Below are 16655 nucleotides of genomic sequence, written 5' to 3' on the forward strand. Positions count from 1 at the left end.
AAACGATCATTTTGATCCCCAAATCAGGCTATCCTATTGGCCACTGTCTCCCCTCTGTACTCCAGACTAGTTCACACTTTCTCCCCCAAACAGTGGGGGGTTCCATTGTCTTCTAAAAAGCTGAGAGTTGAAAATGGGTTGCCAAATTTTGAGAGAGAAATAAGCAGGCAGGTCTATGAAAGTGTTACTGCATGCGTTGTGCCCTGAGAAAACAGTGAGACATGAAGCAGTAGGCTAGTGTGTATTTCTATCTGTCTCCTATATGTCATCATGATTTGTGATTTGTGTATGTGGGGATCTCATTTTTACTTCCATGCAGTGTTGATTTCGTTAACGAAAACGAAACGAAATATGTTCGTCAACGCACATTTTTCAAAGGACGAAGACGAGACGAGACCACCACCCATATGAATAAACAATAACTGGGACTAAATCATTATGCAATTTCGTTGACTAATAAAGACGAGACGAAAATGTAGTTCACTAAATAAAGACTGGACTAAAATCTATGGTCATTTTAGTTCACGAACAAAGATGAGACGAAATATTATATCATATATTTATTATATGATTTTGTCACTCCCTGTCTCCTTTGATGCGCAGCGCAGGGCATGCTGTTCCTCACTCACACACACCCCCTTTTAAAGTTGCAGCCGCGCACGCACACACACACAGAGTCACACCACCGTCAAATGAATGGCAGGAGGATTCAGATTTCAGAGCGAAACTTTACAAAATAAAACGGTAAAATGCTTTGCACGGGGCTCGGGAGAAAGAGAAGAGGTGATATGGACACATTTTCGCTACATCGATGTGGAGAACAAAACACAATGCTTGATTTTATCCGAAGGCAAGCAATGTGGGAAAAACACAACAACTTGAAGAGACACAAGCGTTCACCACAAAGAGATCGAGTTATAAGTTAACAAAAGGTTTGGTGGTGGTTGTTTACAACGTAACATTAAACGTGGTGTTGCGTGTCGGCTTAATGTTCCAACAAAAACACTAATCCGACCCCAAAGTGCCCAAACTAATGCTGACAAACTTACGTTAGCTTCTTAGCATGTAGCGATAAACTTACACCTGGTGTTTGAACTTTCTCCATTTACAGCCTGTACATCTACACAAACGTTCAGATTTCAAATATAAAGTGCTTACCTCATGGCCAGGGATGTTACAATTCTATTCGGGTAACCCATAAGTACCCATATTTTCCGTATTGTCCAATAAAAAACATTTTAATCCGATCGGTGGCCATTTTCTCCGTATTTTCTCCATGCTTTCAACTACGTGACCCTATCGGTTGGGAGGTGTAATTGCACTCTGATACACTATAACTCTATGAGAAAATGACCGCCAATCGGATTAAAATGCTTTTTATTGAACAATACAGAAGTTACGGGTACTTATACCCACCCGAAGTAAATTGTAACATCCAAAGGACGAAGACGAGACGAGACCACCACCCATATGAATAAACAATAACTGGGACTAAATCATTATGCAATTTCGTTGACTAATAAAGACGAGACGAAAATGTAGTTCACTAAATAAAGACTGGACTAAAATCTATGGTCATTTTAGTTCACGAACAAAGACGAGACGAAATATTATATCATATATTTATTATATGATTTTGTCACTCCCTGTCTCCTTTGATGCGCAGCGCAGGGCATGCTGTTCCTCACTCACACACACCCCCTTTTAAAGTTGCAGCCGCGCACGCACACACACACAGAGTCACACCACCGTCAAATGAATGGCAGGAGGATTCAGATTTCAGAGCGAAACTTTACAAAATAAAACGGTAAAATGCTTTGCACGGGGCTCGGGAGAAAGAGAAGAGGTGATATGGACACATTTTCGCTACATCGATGTGGAGAACAAAACACAATGCTTGATTTTATCCGAAGGCAAGCAATGTGGGAAAAACACAACAACTTGAAGAGACACAAGCGTTCACCACAAAGAGATCGAGTTATAAGTTAACAAAAGGTTTGGTGGTGGTTGTTTACAACGTAACATTAAACGTGGTGTTGCGTGTCGGCTTAATGTTCCAACAAAAACACTAATCCGACCCCAAAGTGCCCAAACTAATGCTGACAAACTTACGTTAGCTTCTTAGCATGTAGCGATAAACTTACACCTGGTGTTTGAACTTTCTCCATTTACAGCCTGTACATCTACACAAACGTTCAGATTTCAAATATAAAGTGCTTACCTCATGGCCAGGGATGTTACAATTCTATTCGGGTAACCCATAAGTACCCATATTTTCCGTATTGTCCAATAAAAAACATTTTAATCCGATCGGTGGCCATTTTCTCCGTATTTTCTCCATGCTTTCAACTACGTGACCCTATCGGTTGGGAGGTGTAATTGCACTCTGATACACTATAACTCTATGAGAAAATGACCGCCAATCGGATTAAAATGCTTTTTATTGAACAATACAGAAGTTACGGGTACTTATACCCACCCGAAGTAAATTGTAACATCCGTGGCCACGGAATAAAAACTTTATATTTGAAATCCGAACGTTTATGTAGATGTACGGGCTGTAAATGGAGAAAGTGCAAAAAACAGGTTGAAGTTTCGTCATGACTGTCATAATATGACCGTCATGTAATGCTGCTTTAAATTTAGTAGCAGTAAGCGAACTATAGTAACTTGTAAACAACCCAGTGACAAACCTATATTATTATTATCCGTCGCTGACAAACGCGTCTCCTCTCCTCCTCCCTCAGTGCAACAAGTGAACACAATGCTATGTTCCACAAATGTGCTCAATCCTGCGCAAAATATCTGATCTTCAAGCATAAAACAGTTGCTGCGTGACAAGCTGTATGCTTGTAGATCCTATCTTTTTCCACCACTTTGCAGTGAAAGGGAAAGTGGAAAATGGGTCGCCAAATTTTGCGAGAGAAATAAGCAGTCGGGTCTATGAAAATGTTACTGCATGCGTCTTTGTGCCCTGAGAAAACAGTGAGGCATGAATGGGGTAATAACGAGGCTAATTTGCAACACCAGTCCCTGGTTAGACCTTTCTATATAAATATATACCTAATAAAAATGCATGAAGCTCTAATCTAAACAAGTATGAAAAGATATTTATATCTGCAAAGTAACTAGTAACTAAAGTTTTCAAATAATTGTAGTGAAGTAAAAGTACAAGATTTGCCTCTGAGCTGTAGTAGAGTAGAAAAGTATTACCATTATAATGTAATTATATATATAATTATAATATTAATAATAATAGAAAGACGCTAAAAACAAGCCCAAAGTCGCTTATAATAAGCAGACATGGCAACATAGACTCGCTGCTGCGCAGGGAGTCTGCTCGTCTACGGGCCGCTCAGCGGGGGGTCTGGAGGTGTCAACTGCTCTTCCCTGGGGGAGAGAGGGTGAGAGCGGTCAATTTAGCCGAAATATGACGGCTGGGATGGTATATATGGTATATATTTCATATTTATAATATGTTTCAGAAAAGAAAAAAAAACGGAGATGATTTGAAACAAATATTTAGGAAAAGTCATGAAAGGGGAACTTTCTCAGAGCTTCATGAGAGAAGATAATCCACTTTAAATTCTCAAAATCGGTCATATTGATGGCTTAGTCATGCAAGTGTTAAATGAAAGAGTTTAACCCTGAGGTGAAGCCGAGGAATTTAATCATCCTGAAGGGGTTTATTTCGAAACGATGACCGCCTTGCGGTCATTGTCTCGTCAATTATCCCGCTTATTACACAGCTACTTAAAAATAAATGTATAAATTGACCCAAAAGTAACAACAAAATGAAGTATTTCCTTGCTTATGGTAATGAAAGTATTCATTTTTTTTTTACAACAGTTACAAACTGTTTATAACAGTTATAATTGTTTATAAGTTATAACTGTTTATTACACGGCTTGGTTGAATGCTCGATTCTGAATGGTCAGTCATCGGTCATTATTTCTTGATAATGACCGATGAGCTCTATAACGGACCGCTGTGTAATCAGAGACTCAGAACACCTGCTCATGTCAACCTGCGCTGCTTGGTTTTATGCTTTATCCAACATGACAGCCATGTAAACAAACAACCAATGTCATTTACAACTAAACGTTGCTCTCAAGAATGTTTTTGAAAACATTTGAAGTGAGAAATAGACGATGCAATAACCGAAAAGTGATTCTATTTGATCCTCTATACTTCCTTGTTTATCGTGGCACAACAACGGAGAAATACCAAAACGCTCGCCCCAAAACACAGTCGCCCCGGGGCAAATCCGGCGGTATTACAGGCAAATCGGCAGTATATAGAATGGGGGGCGAGTGTGTTTTGGGGCGAGTTTTTATTTATTTTGTCATTTGTTTTCCGAGGCGAACTTGTCCGCCCAGCCCAATACTTAAGGAATACTTTCATTGCCGTAAGCGAGGAAATACTTCGTTTTGTTGTTACTTTTGGGTAAATGTATTTATGTATTTACTAAGTATGCTGTGTAATAAGCGGGATAATGCATGGGGAGGTGGTCATTATTGAAATTTGAAGCCCCATAATCACCCTGTCAGGCTTCAAATTTCAATAATGACCACCTCCCCATGCATTATCCCGCTTATACCAGTTAGGAGAGTCTGTGATGGAGGACGGTTATAAATAAAGTATTGTCTCTAGGAGGGTCTGTGATGGAGGACAGTTATAAATAAAGTATTGTCTCTAGGAGGGTCTGTGATGGAGGACAGTTATAGATAAAGTATTGTCTCTAGGAGGGTCTGTGATGGAGGACAGTTATAAATAAAGTATTGTCTCTAGGAGGGTCTGTGATGGAGGACAGTTATAAATAAAGTGTTGTCTCTAGGAGAGTCTGTGATGGAGGACAGTTATAAATAAAGTATTGTCTCTAGGAGGGTCTGTGATGGAGGACAGTTATAAATAAAGTATTGTCTCTAGGAGGGTCTGTGATGGAGGACAGTTATAAATAAAGTATTGTCTCTAGGAGGGTCTGTGATGGAGGATGGCTACAGGACAGACGTGGCCCAGGTGTACAGGTACAACCCCAGGAAGAAACCCATCCCTGTGTGGACAGAAGTGGCTCCAATGCACGTCGCACGCTTTGGTGCCGCTGCCTGCACTCTGAACGGAAAGATCTACGTCATAGGTAATTATATCTGATCTTAAAGGTAGGGTACGTGATGTAAGTGTTACATAGCTCTATATTATGGTAGTAGTCATTACTATAGAGTGTTTGTTCAGTAACAGTGTTAAATAGCTCTATATTATGGTAGTAATCATTACTATAGAGTGTTTGTTCAGTAACAGTGTTAAATAGCTCTATATTATGGTAGTAATCATTACTATAGAGTGTTTGTTCAGTAACAGTGTTAAATAGCTCTATATTATGGTAGTAGTCATTACTATAGAGTGTTTGTTCAGTAACAGTGTTAAATAGATCTATATTATGGTAGTAACCATTACTATAGAGTGTTTGTTCAGTAACAGTGTTAAATAGCTCTATATTATGGTAGTAATCATTACTATAGAGTGTTTGTTCAGTAACAGTGTTAAATAGATCTATATTATGGTAGTAGTCATTACTATAGAGTGTTTGTTCAGTAACAGTGTTAAATAGCTCTATATTATGGTAGTAATCATTACTATAGAGTGTTTGTTCAGTAACAGTGTTAAATAGCTCTATATTATGGTAGTAATCATTACTATAGAGTGTTTGTTCAGTAACAGTGTTAAATAGCTCTATATTATGGTAGTAATCATTACTATAGAGTGTTTGTTCAGTAACAGTGTTAAATAGCTCTATATTATGGTAGTAATCATTACTATAGAGTGTTTGTTCAGTAACAGTGTTAAATAGCTCTATATTATGGTAGTAATCATTACTATAGAGTGTTTGTTCAGTAACAGTGTTAAATACCAAAGTATGAGAGTGAAATGGGGGAATAGCATATCCTCTCCCTTTGGTGTAGGCAATGGGGTTAAGCAGGGGGGGCTTTTATCCCCCGCCTTCTTTAACCTATATATGGACGACCTGTCAAAGCAGCTGGGAGGGGCTAGGACTGGTTGCATGATAGGTAAAACCCTGGTCAATCATTTTATGTATGCCGATGATTTGGCCATTGTATCTCCTAGTAGTGCTGGGTTTCAGGAGCTACTTAACATTTGCTCCGATTATGGTGTTCAGTTTGATGTGAAGTACAATGCCAAAAAGAGTGTGGTAATGATCTGCAGGACCAAGGAGGACCTGAAACTTAATTTTCCTGTTTTCTATTTGTCTGGGCAAACCCTTACTGTGTGCAGCAGTTGTAAATATTTGGGGCATATCATAAATGATAAGATGGAAGATGATGCTGACATGTTCAGACAGAGACGTATGTTGTATGCTCAAGCTAATATGCTGGTAAGAAAATTTCACTACTGCTCTGATGAGGTTAAAATTAATTTGTTTAGAGCATACTGCACTCCTTTGTATACTGCCCCTTTATAGGGGAAATATAAAAAAGAGAGCTTACGCAAACTTAAGGTGGCTTACAATGACGCTCTCAGGATTCTCCTGAGGAAGCCTAGGGGTGGCAGTGCTAGTCAGCTTTTTTGTGACTCGGGTCTAACCACCTTTCAGGCTCTCCTGAGAAACCTTATTTATAGTTTTAAGTGTAGACTTGATGGGTCTCTTAATGAGGTGATTATCAATATGATAAATCCAAGGCATAGCTCAGTAAGATACCGCTCCCAAATGTGGAAGCATTGGTACAAGTGCATTTTATAATGTTGTGTTTTACTGTGCATTTTAGTTGTTTTATATATTAACTTTTAATGTTTTGTATGTCCCCTATTGGCCTCGGCTGTAATAAAGTTTGATTGATTGATTGAAATAGATCTATATTGTGATAGTAATCATTACTATAGAGTGTTTGTTCAGTAATAGTGTTACATAGCTCTATATTGTGATAGTAAACATTACTATAGAGTGTTTGTTCAGTAACAGTGTTAAATAGATCTATATTGTGATAGTAGTCATTACTATACAGTGTTTGTTCAGTAACAGTGTTAAATAGATCTATATTGTGATAGTAAACATTACTATAGAGTGTTTGTTCAGTAACAGTGTTAAATAGATCTATATTGTGATAGTAATCATTACTATAGAGTGTTTGTTCAGTAACGGTGTTAAATAGCTCTATATTGTGATAGTAAACATTACTATAGAGTGTTTGTTCAGTAACAGTGTTAAATAGATCTATATTGTGATAGTAATCATTACTATACAGTGTTTGTTCAGTAACAGTGTTAAATAGATCTATATTGTGATAGTAAACATTACTATAGAGTGTTTGTTCAGTAACAGTGTTAAATAGATCTATATTGTGATAGTAAACATTACTATAGAGTGTTTGTTCAGACGGAAACACCCGTCCTTGGTTCTGGTGACTGATATTGTCCTTCTAATACGTGAGGAGACTGTTTTTTCAATTACTTTTTTCATTTATTTTTAATATTTATTTTGGAAAATGAAAAAATGAAATACAATAACAAAATGAAATATAATAAATGAAAAAAGTAATTGAAAAAACACGGCCCTCTCACGTATTAGGAGGGCAGGGTGAGTCACCAGAACCAAGGACGGGTGTTTTTGATGAATCTAATCTAATGTTAAAAATGGAGTTTGAAGTTATAATACGTTTGTATAGGATTATTATTATCATATTTTTTTAAAGTGAAATATACCTTTAAGTACATTTAGATACCAATATTTTTGTACTTTCACTCAAGTACCTTTACTTTTAACAGAGTATTTTGCACGAATGTCCCTTATGTGGTAGTAGTAGGAGGTCACTCACTGTATCTATCTACGTTATCGTTTAATGTTCTCTCATGTAGCCTACACAATTATAAAGGACAGGAAAAATATAAATTGACTATAGCAGCGAATGGTGCTGATTCTGCTGAATATATGGTTCTCTCTCTCGCGGGCATTTTCCCTCTGCAAAACATCATCGTTGATGAAAAAAAACTATTCTTTGTATGACAAAATGGCCGCCGGTGTGTAAGAACCTGTACCGTTCGTCAGTAGAGTTGCAGCTTAATTCCATACATTGCATTTATTAGATACATACACAGCCGCATTAAACAGTGTTTTCATATGGCTGTGTATGGAAGACATGCAATCATATCCTGCTGTATTGTAACCTTATCATCACGTTCATCTTGAGTACTGCTGGTGATTGTAGAGTGGGAAATTAGACTGGAGCAAGCGTCAGATAAAGGATATAAGTTGTAGTTGTAACTACTACAAACTATTCACATCCAACACAAAGGTTTTTGCTAGGAAAAAATACACCCTTTGCCATGCACTTATTGCCATGCATATAGGCTCACATGTACACTTGTTGTCATTCATATTTATTGATTGATGCTATTCATAACACATGCGATAGATGATGCGAGCAATGCTTGGGAAGCTCTGTCTAACGATGTTTCTGGTCACTGTACTGAGGCTCGCTTTCAAACATGCGTTGTTCTGGGGGAGGATCTACGAGTTACCGGAGCAAGTCGACTCATTGAAACATCTGGCGGGCAGGCTGGAAGGCATTGGCTAAATCCTGTTCAGTGTTTGTGATAATTGGCAGTCGCCACATATGGAGGAGACGATGCTTCCTGTATCCTGAAATACTTGTTGTTGAGTTTCCCAAGTTTGTGCATCTACTATTGTTTGTGTTGAAAAAGTTCTTGTTAAATGTGAATGCAAATAAAGATGGTGTGGGTGTGTGTGTGTGTGTGTGTGTGTGTGTGTGTTTAGGTGGCTGGCATTCCACACAGACCACAGAGCAGGTGGAGCGCTTCGACCCTCAGACCAACCAGTGGACCATGTGTTCCTCCATGAAGAAGCCACGCTGCCATCCTGGAGTAGCTGTGGTGGATGGAAACATCTACGTCCTGGGAGGCAAGGAGGGCTTCTTGGCCAGGTACTGTAAATATAGCTGCAAGCACCAATATGGGGGCCAAGTAATGCTATATGAAATATGCAAAATGCAATATGCACAATAAGCCATAGAAATAATAGACTGAACTTATGCAATTAACAAATGGACATTGGCAACAGCTGAGCAGAGTTCTGAGGGATTGTGGATATCATAATGTATCTCTGTTTAAATTAAAAAGTGTTGCCTTCTGTCATGCCCCTGTTTCACAGCATTAAAAGTCATGATTTCTGTGCAACAATACACATTTAGACTGGATAAGTCAGGATTTGAACCAGGAACATTCTCACTGATAGGTAGACACTGGATAAGTCAGGATTTGAACCAGGAACATTCTCACTGATAGGCAGACACTAGAGATGCGCGGATTTTAGCCGCGGTTGCCGCAGTTAACCGCAGTTTGGGTGGATTCGGGTCAATCAAATATAATTATTAATTAATATCGGATAAACCGCGGGTGAAATATTGCGGTAAATAAATAAATGACATCTAATATATCTATCCATAAAATAAATAAATCTCTGCGTGCGTGTGTCTGTGTGAGTGTGTAGAGCAGCCTCTGTGCGATGCGATCTCAAAATGCATTGATTTAGCCTATGGAATGTCGGTGCGTCTTTTTTCTTTTTCTCAAACCGGTGCTGCGCTGGCAGCAGAGCAGTGCGCTCTGTATGTTGGATGCCGCATGTATGTTGGATGCCTGTATGTTGGATGCCGCATAGAGTCTGTATGTTCAGCGCAGCAGAGCATGTGCGCTCATGTTCAGCGCAGCACCGGTTTAAAAAAAATGAAAAAAGATGCACCGACATTCCATAGGCTAAATCAATGCATTTTGTGATCGCATCGCACAACTAACGGGGAATACCAGAAAATAATAATATTTTGACATACAGGAAAAACGGTTGGTGCGGATATTTAAATTGGCTAATATAATTATTGCGGTTGGATAATGGGCGGATAATTAATTTGTACATGCGGATTCGGATGACGTGAGAGGCCATCCGCGCATCTCTAGTAGACACTCAACCTTCTGAGTAACTGAATTCCCACAATTGGAGCTGAGAGAAGGTAGCCCATCCACAGCAGTTTTTAAAGTGTTTATTCTTTTTTTATCAAGCCATGGCCTATGCAATCTGCATTGGCTCATTGAGGCTTCATTCTTTCACTTACAATCTAAATACCTGAGTGCATAAAATATCATTTAAAATGCATAATGCAGTGCTTAATGAATATACTCTATCTGTGCATGTTTGCATTAATACAATGATGTCTCTGGGGAAGAAGCTCTGTCTTAGTCTGTGAGCCAGGGTCTGGGGGGAATAATTCTCATAGTGATTTTGGGAAGGTATACACCCCTAGTTCTAGGAATAGGATAGCCTTGCATCAACGGTAGCTTTCTGTGTGTTATCACTCCTTTTATAACCCCATGCCAAAACACAGTTTTCAAAATTATCCATAGAACCGAATGAAGCATTCTACTTCAAACTGTTCTTAGTAATGACTCTCTCTTTGAAGGATGGTTGGGATAAAGCTCAGACTATATGTTTTTCATAAAAGTTGTTAAAATTAGCATCTCTAGAAATGTTATCTATTACAGGCAGTGGAAGCATAATGTACTTCTGTTTTCATGAAAGGTGTAGCACAAAGGTTTGCTCTGTAAATAACCTAAAGATTTAAAACCATGTTTATATACGTACCTAGATTCTAAGGAAATGTATTATGAAATGTAATAAACTAAATATAGTGCATGTGTGTAAGGAGATATCCAAAATGGCCACTGAGCACCTGGCAAAAAGTTTAGTTTTGATAATCCGGTCCAAGAATGATGTGTAATACCAATCTTTTTTGGTTTTCATACGTGTAGAATCCATTCCTGATGTTATTTATTTTCTAATATATATATATATCAGTTCAATCTCGCATGTTAAAGGTAAGGACAAGGTTAAATTTGACCTCTGGGACAACTTGATGAACATTCATGATTGTCATTAAGAACTGGTATTCATAATAATGTGAGTGTAAAATGATATAATAAGATGACAATTTTCATCTTTTACATTCAATATCTGAATGATTCAACTCATAATCAGGATCAGGAAGTCCACCCACCACATCCTCCTGGGCCTTGCCCTCCTATTTGGCATCTTACCCACATCCTGGTCTACCTCATCCTCACAAGTATCCTCCTTATCCACATCACTACTCTGTAGCTTGAACATAACAACAGTAATCATCTTCACCAGAGCAGTTACAGTACCTCAGTTAATCTGGGCCCTACATTACATGTACTTACATTACACCCTTAGCAATGATGACGGAAACAAACAGGGACACTATCCTGGGTCTCCCATCCAAATGGTGTGACATCAGAAGACTTGTCAGGTGGAGCTTGGTGGTCTGGCACTTTCCACATCATCACTTGTAAATGTACAGGTTGGTTGTTGTTGGAGGGAGGACCACCCGCCTCACCCAGCACATCAGGCTAGCCTGGGAAGTTCACCAGCTATGTCTTGTCTCTGATCTGGCCTTTGCCATACGGATAAGAGGTTGCACAGGACTGTCCCATTCCAATGCTCCATCTGTACTTTACAATGTAGATCCGCTGTAGGTCTGCGAGTCTGCGTTATAATATGTACACCACTACCATGCAACATCCCAAAGAAAACGTCCGTCCGTCCGTCCGTCCGTCCGTCCGTCCGTCCGTCCGTCCGTGTGTGCGTCTGCCTTTTTTTCATATTGGCCTGCGACTTCCGTGAAATTTTGCATGCACAATCCCACTAGGCCGAGGAAGAAATGCCACCCTTTTCACATTGTCCTGTTATAGCGCCACCAGCAGGTCTAATTTAGCAAAACATTTTTTTTGAACAAAATGCCTCAAATCATGAATGCAGTGTCTGATTGCCGTGAAAGGCCTAACGAGAAATGGCACCCTTTTCACTTTAGCCTTTTCACATTGGCCAATAAAAGTGCTCCGAGGGGCACTTTTTCTAGTTTACAAGTATATTTATCCTGAGTGCCAATTTAACTAGCATACACATCAAATGGAACCAAAATCAAATGTCCCTGTCTTCATGTAGGATTCACCATACTGTTGGTCTCTCTTCTCTTCATGTAGGTTTCACCATACTGCTGGTCTCTCTTCTCTTCATGTAGGATTCACCATACTGTTGGTCTCTCTTCTCTTCATGTAGGATTCACCATACTGCTGGTCTCTCTTCTCTTCATGTAGGTTTCACCATACTGTTGGTCTCTCTTCTCTTCATGTAGGATTCACCATACTGCTGGTCTCTCTTCTCTTCATGTAGGTTTCACCATACTGCTGGTCTCTCTTGTCTTCGTGTAGGATTCACCATACTGCTGGTCTCTCTTCTCTTCATGTAGGTTTCACCATACTGTTGGTCTCTCTTCTCTTCATGTAGGATTCACCATACTGTTGGTCTCTCTTGTCTTCATGTAGGATTCACCATACTGCTGGTCTCTCTTCTCTTCATGTAGGTTTCACCATACTGTTGGTCTCTCTTCTCTTCATGTAGGATTCACCATACTGTTGGTCTCTCTTCTCTTCATGTAGGATTCACCATACTGTTGGTCTCTCTTCTCTTCATGTAGGATTCACCATACTGTTGGTCTCTCTTGTCTTCATGTAGGTTTCACCATACTGTTGGTCTCTCTTGTCTTCATGTAGGTTTCACCATACTGCTGGTCTCTCTTGTCTTCGTGTAGGTTTCACCATACTGCTGGTCTCTCTTGTCTTCATGTAGGTTTCACCATACTGCTGGTCTCTCTTGTCTTCGTGTAGGTATCACCAGACCATTGAGAGGTACAGTGAAGACAGGGACATGTGGGACATCGTGGGGGACCTGCCCACCGGTCGCAGCTGGTTCAGCTGCGTGTCTCTCAGGCTGAGGAGGGACGGACATGCGGTCAGTGACTCAGACACAGACAGTGTCAGTGTCTCAGAGACGCTGGAGGACGGAGACGCAGCAGATCCTCCAGATCCTCGAAGACTCTGGGAGCGAGACGACTGGAGATTCTGGGAGCTCGACCCGATCTCCATGAGGATGTGGAGACGGCGCTGGAGAGCTCGACGTAGGATGGACATGGACATGGACAACTGACGTAAAGACATAGGATGGACAGAAAGACATAGGATGGACATGGACAACTGACTGAAAGACGTTCCAGAACTGACCTGTTTCTTTTTGCCAAACCCAGTTGGTATTTCTTTTTATAAAACCACTTTTTTGTGGGGTTTGGGTTCTTGAGGGTTCTGGTTTTTGGGTGGGCCTGTGCAGACCTCTGGGTGGGCCTGTGCAGACCTGAAGACAAGATTATTATACTAAAGGTACACAACCATTTAATTTAGCCTTGTGTAAAAGAACATGTCTCACTTGCTATTACAAGATTTGACCAGTAGATGGCTCCAGTGCTCTGTCATTATTTATTATTATGTTTTAGTTGACAGCATTTTGTTTATACTGAGACATAATTAATATAATAGGCCTGTTGTGTATGAGGTCTTAAACTCTATCATTATATAATTATAATTAATATAATAGGCCTGTTGTGTATGAGGTCTTAAACTCTATCACTGTATCAGACTTGTATCAAATGTACAATTTACTTGTGTCTCCGAACATATATGTCTGTTCACTTTTATGCAGAGAATTGAAACATTGTATTCAGGAATAAATCTTTTTTTTTTTTTTGCAAACAGGAGTTATCTATTACTAGAACTTCGGCCGCGCTGTGCGCGGCCTCAGCTCTATATCATATGATTATTATATTTGATTAAGATATATGATCTTATAATAATCATGGGGCACGTATAATCATTATCTAATAATCATATAATATAATGAATCATCATACATCTTATTAAGTAATGTGTTCACACTTCACAGAGAGACAGACAGGCTAGATATAGATATATAGTTAGATAGATAGATAGAATATTCGTTTTATGCTGATGGATAGATAGATAATGTACATTTGTTTGTACTCAAGTACTGTACAAATGTGAGGGGTTTTAACTTTACTGGGTTATCTTCAATTTTCAGTACTTGTACTTCTACTCGACTACATCTCAGAGGCAAATATTGTCCTTTTGTAAACTGTAGATGTATATAAATTATATACATCAATTATTACACAACCTGCATTAACCACTGTATCCCTATATACTTTGGCTATTTTAAAATAGCCAGTGTACACGCTCACAACGCGTGGCTTTGCGAGTTGTTGTGAGCTTGTAGATCAGCTGTTTTCTAAAGATTTTTCAACATGTTGACTTATTAGAGGTTGCACATGAACTCTGCAGCCGCACTGTGTCTCTCCAAGGCTGGTGATCATTTGGACGTGACATTGTGTGACAAAAACCCACAAAATACACCAAAATAACACTGTTCAACGGGCTAATTAGATTGCATTGATGACATTGACCACACTAACGTTCATACAGGTTGTTGATAAGATGTTTAACATAGCCAGCTCACAGTGGTGGCTTATCCAACGGGCTTTAGGTGCTGAAGCACAGGGCATCAACCTGGGGGGGGGGGGGGGCACCAAATGCCCCCCCCCCCCCCCCCCCAGTTGACAAAACGCTCCCGGGGGGCACCGAACCGGGTCCAAGCACCGGGCACCGCGAAGGGTTAGTCCGCCCCTGCCAGCTCAGCTCGCCCTACTCTCACGGAGCCCTGTTGTTGCTGCGTCTGCCTGTACTGGCCAGAGATGTCCACGAGTCTCTGAGCTCGAGTCCGAGTCAAGTCTCAAGTCTTTGAGGCTCGAGTCGAGTCAAGTCTCAAGTCTTTGAGGGTTGAGTCGAGTCGAGTCCGAGTCAAGTCTCGGGTCTTTGAGGCTCGAGTCGAGTCGAGTCTCAAGTCTTTGAGGGTTGAGTCGAGTCAAGTCCGAGTCAAGTCTTTGAGGGTCGAGTCCGAGTCAAGTCTCGAGTCTTTTTAAAGTCTTTTAAAAAAAAAATGGGGGGGGGGGGGCATAAATGTAAAAGTATAGACAGGTCATAATAAATCACATTAGATTCACAGATTAGAGATTTTATGTATTTTCCCCACAATATATTTTCATTCAAATGAAATGTGATTGAACTTGCACTAATAATGACTTTAGTTGATTTTTCACTCTTTAAAATATAGTATTTCTTAATTATTAATAATTACAGCTTGTAGATTGGCTATTTTCATGATTTTTAATTGTTTTTAAATAATAATAAAAAAGGAACATACAAGATTTCCACCCGACAGCGATAATATATAGCCAATATGGTTCTGTATCAGTATATGAGTCAGTTTTTGCAGATTTCATTCTAATTGGCTACTATGCCTGCATCTGAATTTCATGGGCCTGGGTAGGTCACCCTGGCTTGGCGGAGATATGCCCTGTTGCGCACACTCGACTCCTCACAGCAGTCCAACAGCAGAGCAGGTGAAAGCAATTCACTTAAACGAGGGCTGTGTTGCGCACCAAAAAACTGTCTAAATGTGGATCCCCAGTTCAAATATGATTCTTTTGGGGGGTCACGGCCTGAAAAGGTTTGAGAACCACAGCTTTTATGCAGTGAACATTACATGAGCGTAGCGTTTACCGTGGTGATTGGTGAAGTGTTGAATATTCACCCAGCTGGGTTTAACGAAATGAAAATCCGATGTTTCCTAAACGTGCTGTCACAGATGATCCGACCATCTTATAAAAAATGTAAGCATATGCCAAGATAACTGAGGTTATATAGCTGATTCTGAGCTAAACATATTTGTTTAATTTCGAAGTTTTTATATTTAAACTTTATGATGAAAGGCCGCGGTGGCCACACACATAGCAGCTGTTGCGCTCGCCTCTCCATGTTCACGTTAATGAGCACTGAGCAGCATGAAACAGCTTGACTGAAGCCGGCTCCGCGCAGCGCGCACTGGAGCGGAGGTTTCTTTGCGGGGGGGGACAGGGGAGTGGAAGTTTTTTGGGCATTTCATTCATTTATTTGTCCAAAAAATAAACATAAAATAAAGATTGTCCACGAGTCTTTGAGGCTCGAGTCGAGTCAAGTCTCAAGTCTTTGAGGCTCGAGTCGAGTCAAGTCTCAAGTCTTTGAGGGGCGAGTCAGAGTCGAGTCGAGAGTCTCGTTTTTGGCCACTCGAGTGCGACTCGAGTCCGAGTCCCTAACTCGAGTCCCCATCTCTGGTACTGGCGACAGCAAGCTCTCTGGAAACTGGCCTCAGGATGACACGACCAATGAAGCGCTTTCTTTGCTGCTAAGATACGGTGTATGGCACATGGGTCTCTGCCCCATAGCTTGTGGATCTCTGTCACATGATTGGCGTAGCCTGCGTTGCCAGGTCTGCCTTTTGTATAATCGATTTTGGTCTTATTTGGGCGCGCATTTGGGCTCGTTTGCATAGACCACGGCAGCGCTTGTTTCTTTCCGTTTGACTGATGTGGCAAAGGTGCTCAGTTTGGTGAAACGAACCATCCGGAAGTAAATTGCGAGCTGGCGAAGTCATTTGCATAAGTATTGGGGCATAATGCGTTTCATATAATTGTACATCCTGCAAGTACAGTAACGGTATGGGAAGCAGGTATGCTGGGAGGCAGAATATTGAGGAATTTTTGTGAAAAGTTTGGAGTTAGTTGGGCCATGGGTCTGCTTGGATACCCTCCACATGCAATCATTTCGTCTCCATG

General features: G+C 40.2%; 1 protein-coding gene across 1 annotated transcript in view; it reads left to right on the plus strand.

The window, feature by feature from the left end:
• Nucleotides 1-13642, plus strand: part of LOC308077886 (kelch-like protein 23) — a 28211-nt gene extending 14569 nt beyond the window's left edge. The window contains exons 10-12 of the mRNA XM_080418863.1: nucleotides 4976-5137; nucleotides 8789-8954; nucleotides 12766-13642. Of these exons, the coding sequence (XP_080274989.1) occupies nucleotides 4976-5137; nucleotides 8789-8954; nucleotides 12766-13084 (647 nt within the window). The 3' untranslated portion in view covers nucleotides 13085-13642. The remainder of the gene's footprint in view (nucleotides 1-4975; nucleotides 5138-8788; nucleotides 8955-12765) is intronic.
• Nucleotides 13643-16655: the final 3013 nt, after the last annotated feature.

Source organism: Gymnoscopelus braueri, assembly GCF_963280865.1.
Source record: "Gymnoscopelus braueri genome assembly, chromosome: 22".
Classification (NCBI taxonomy): Eukaryota; Metazoa; Chordata; class Actinopteri; order Myctophiformes; family Myctophidae; genus Gymnoscopelus; species Gymnoscopelus braueri.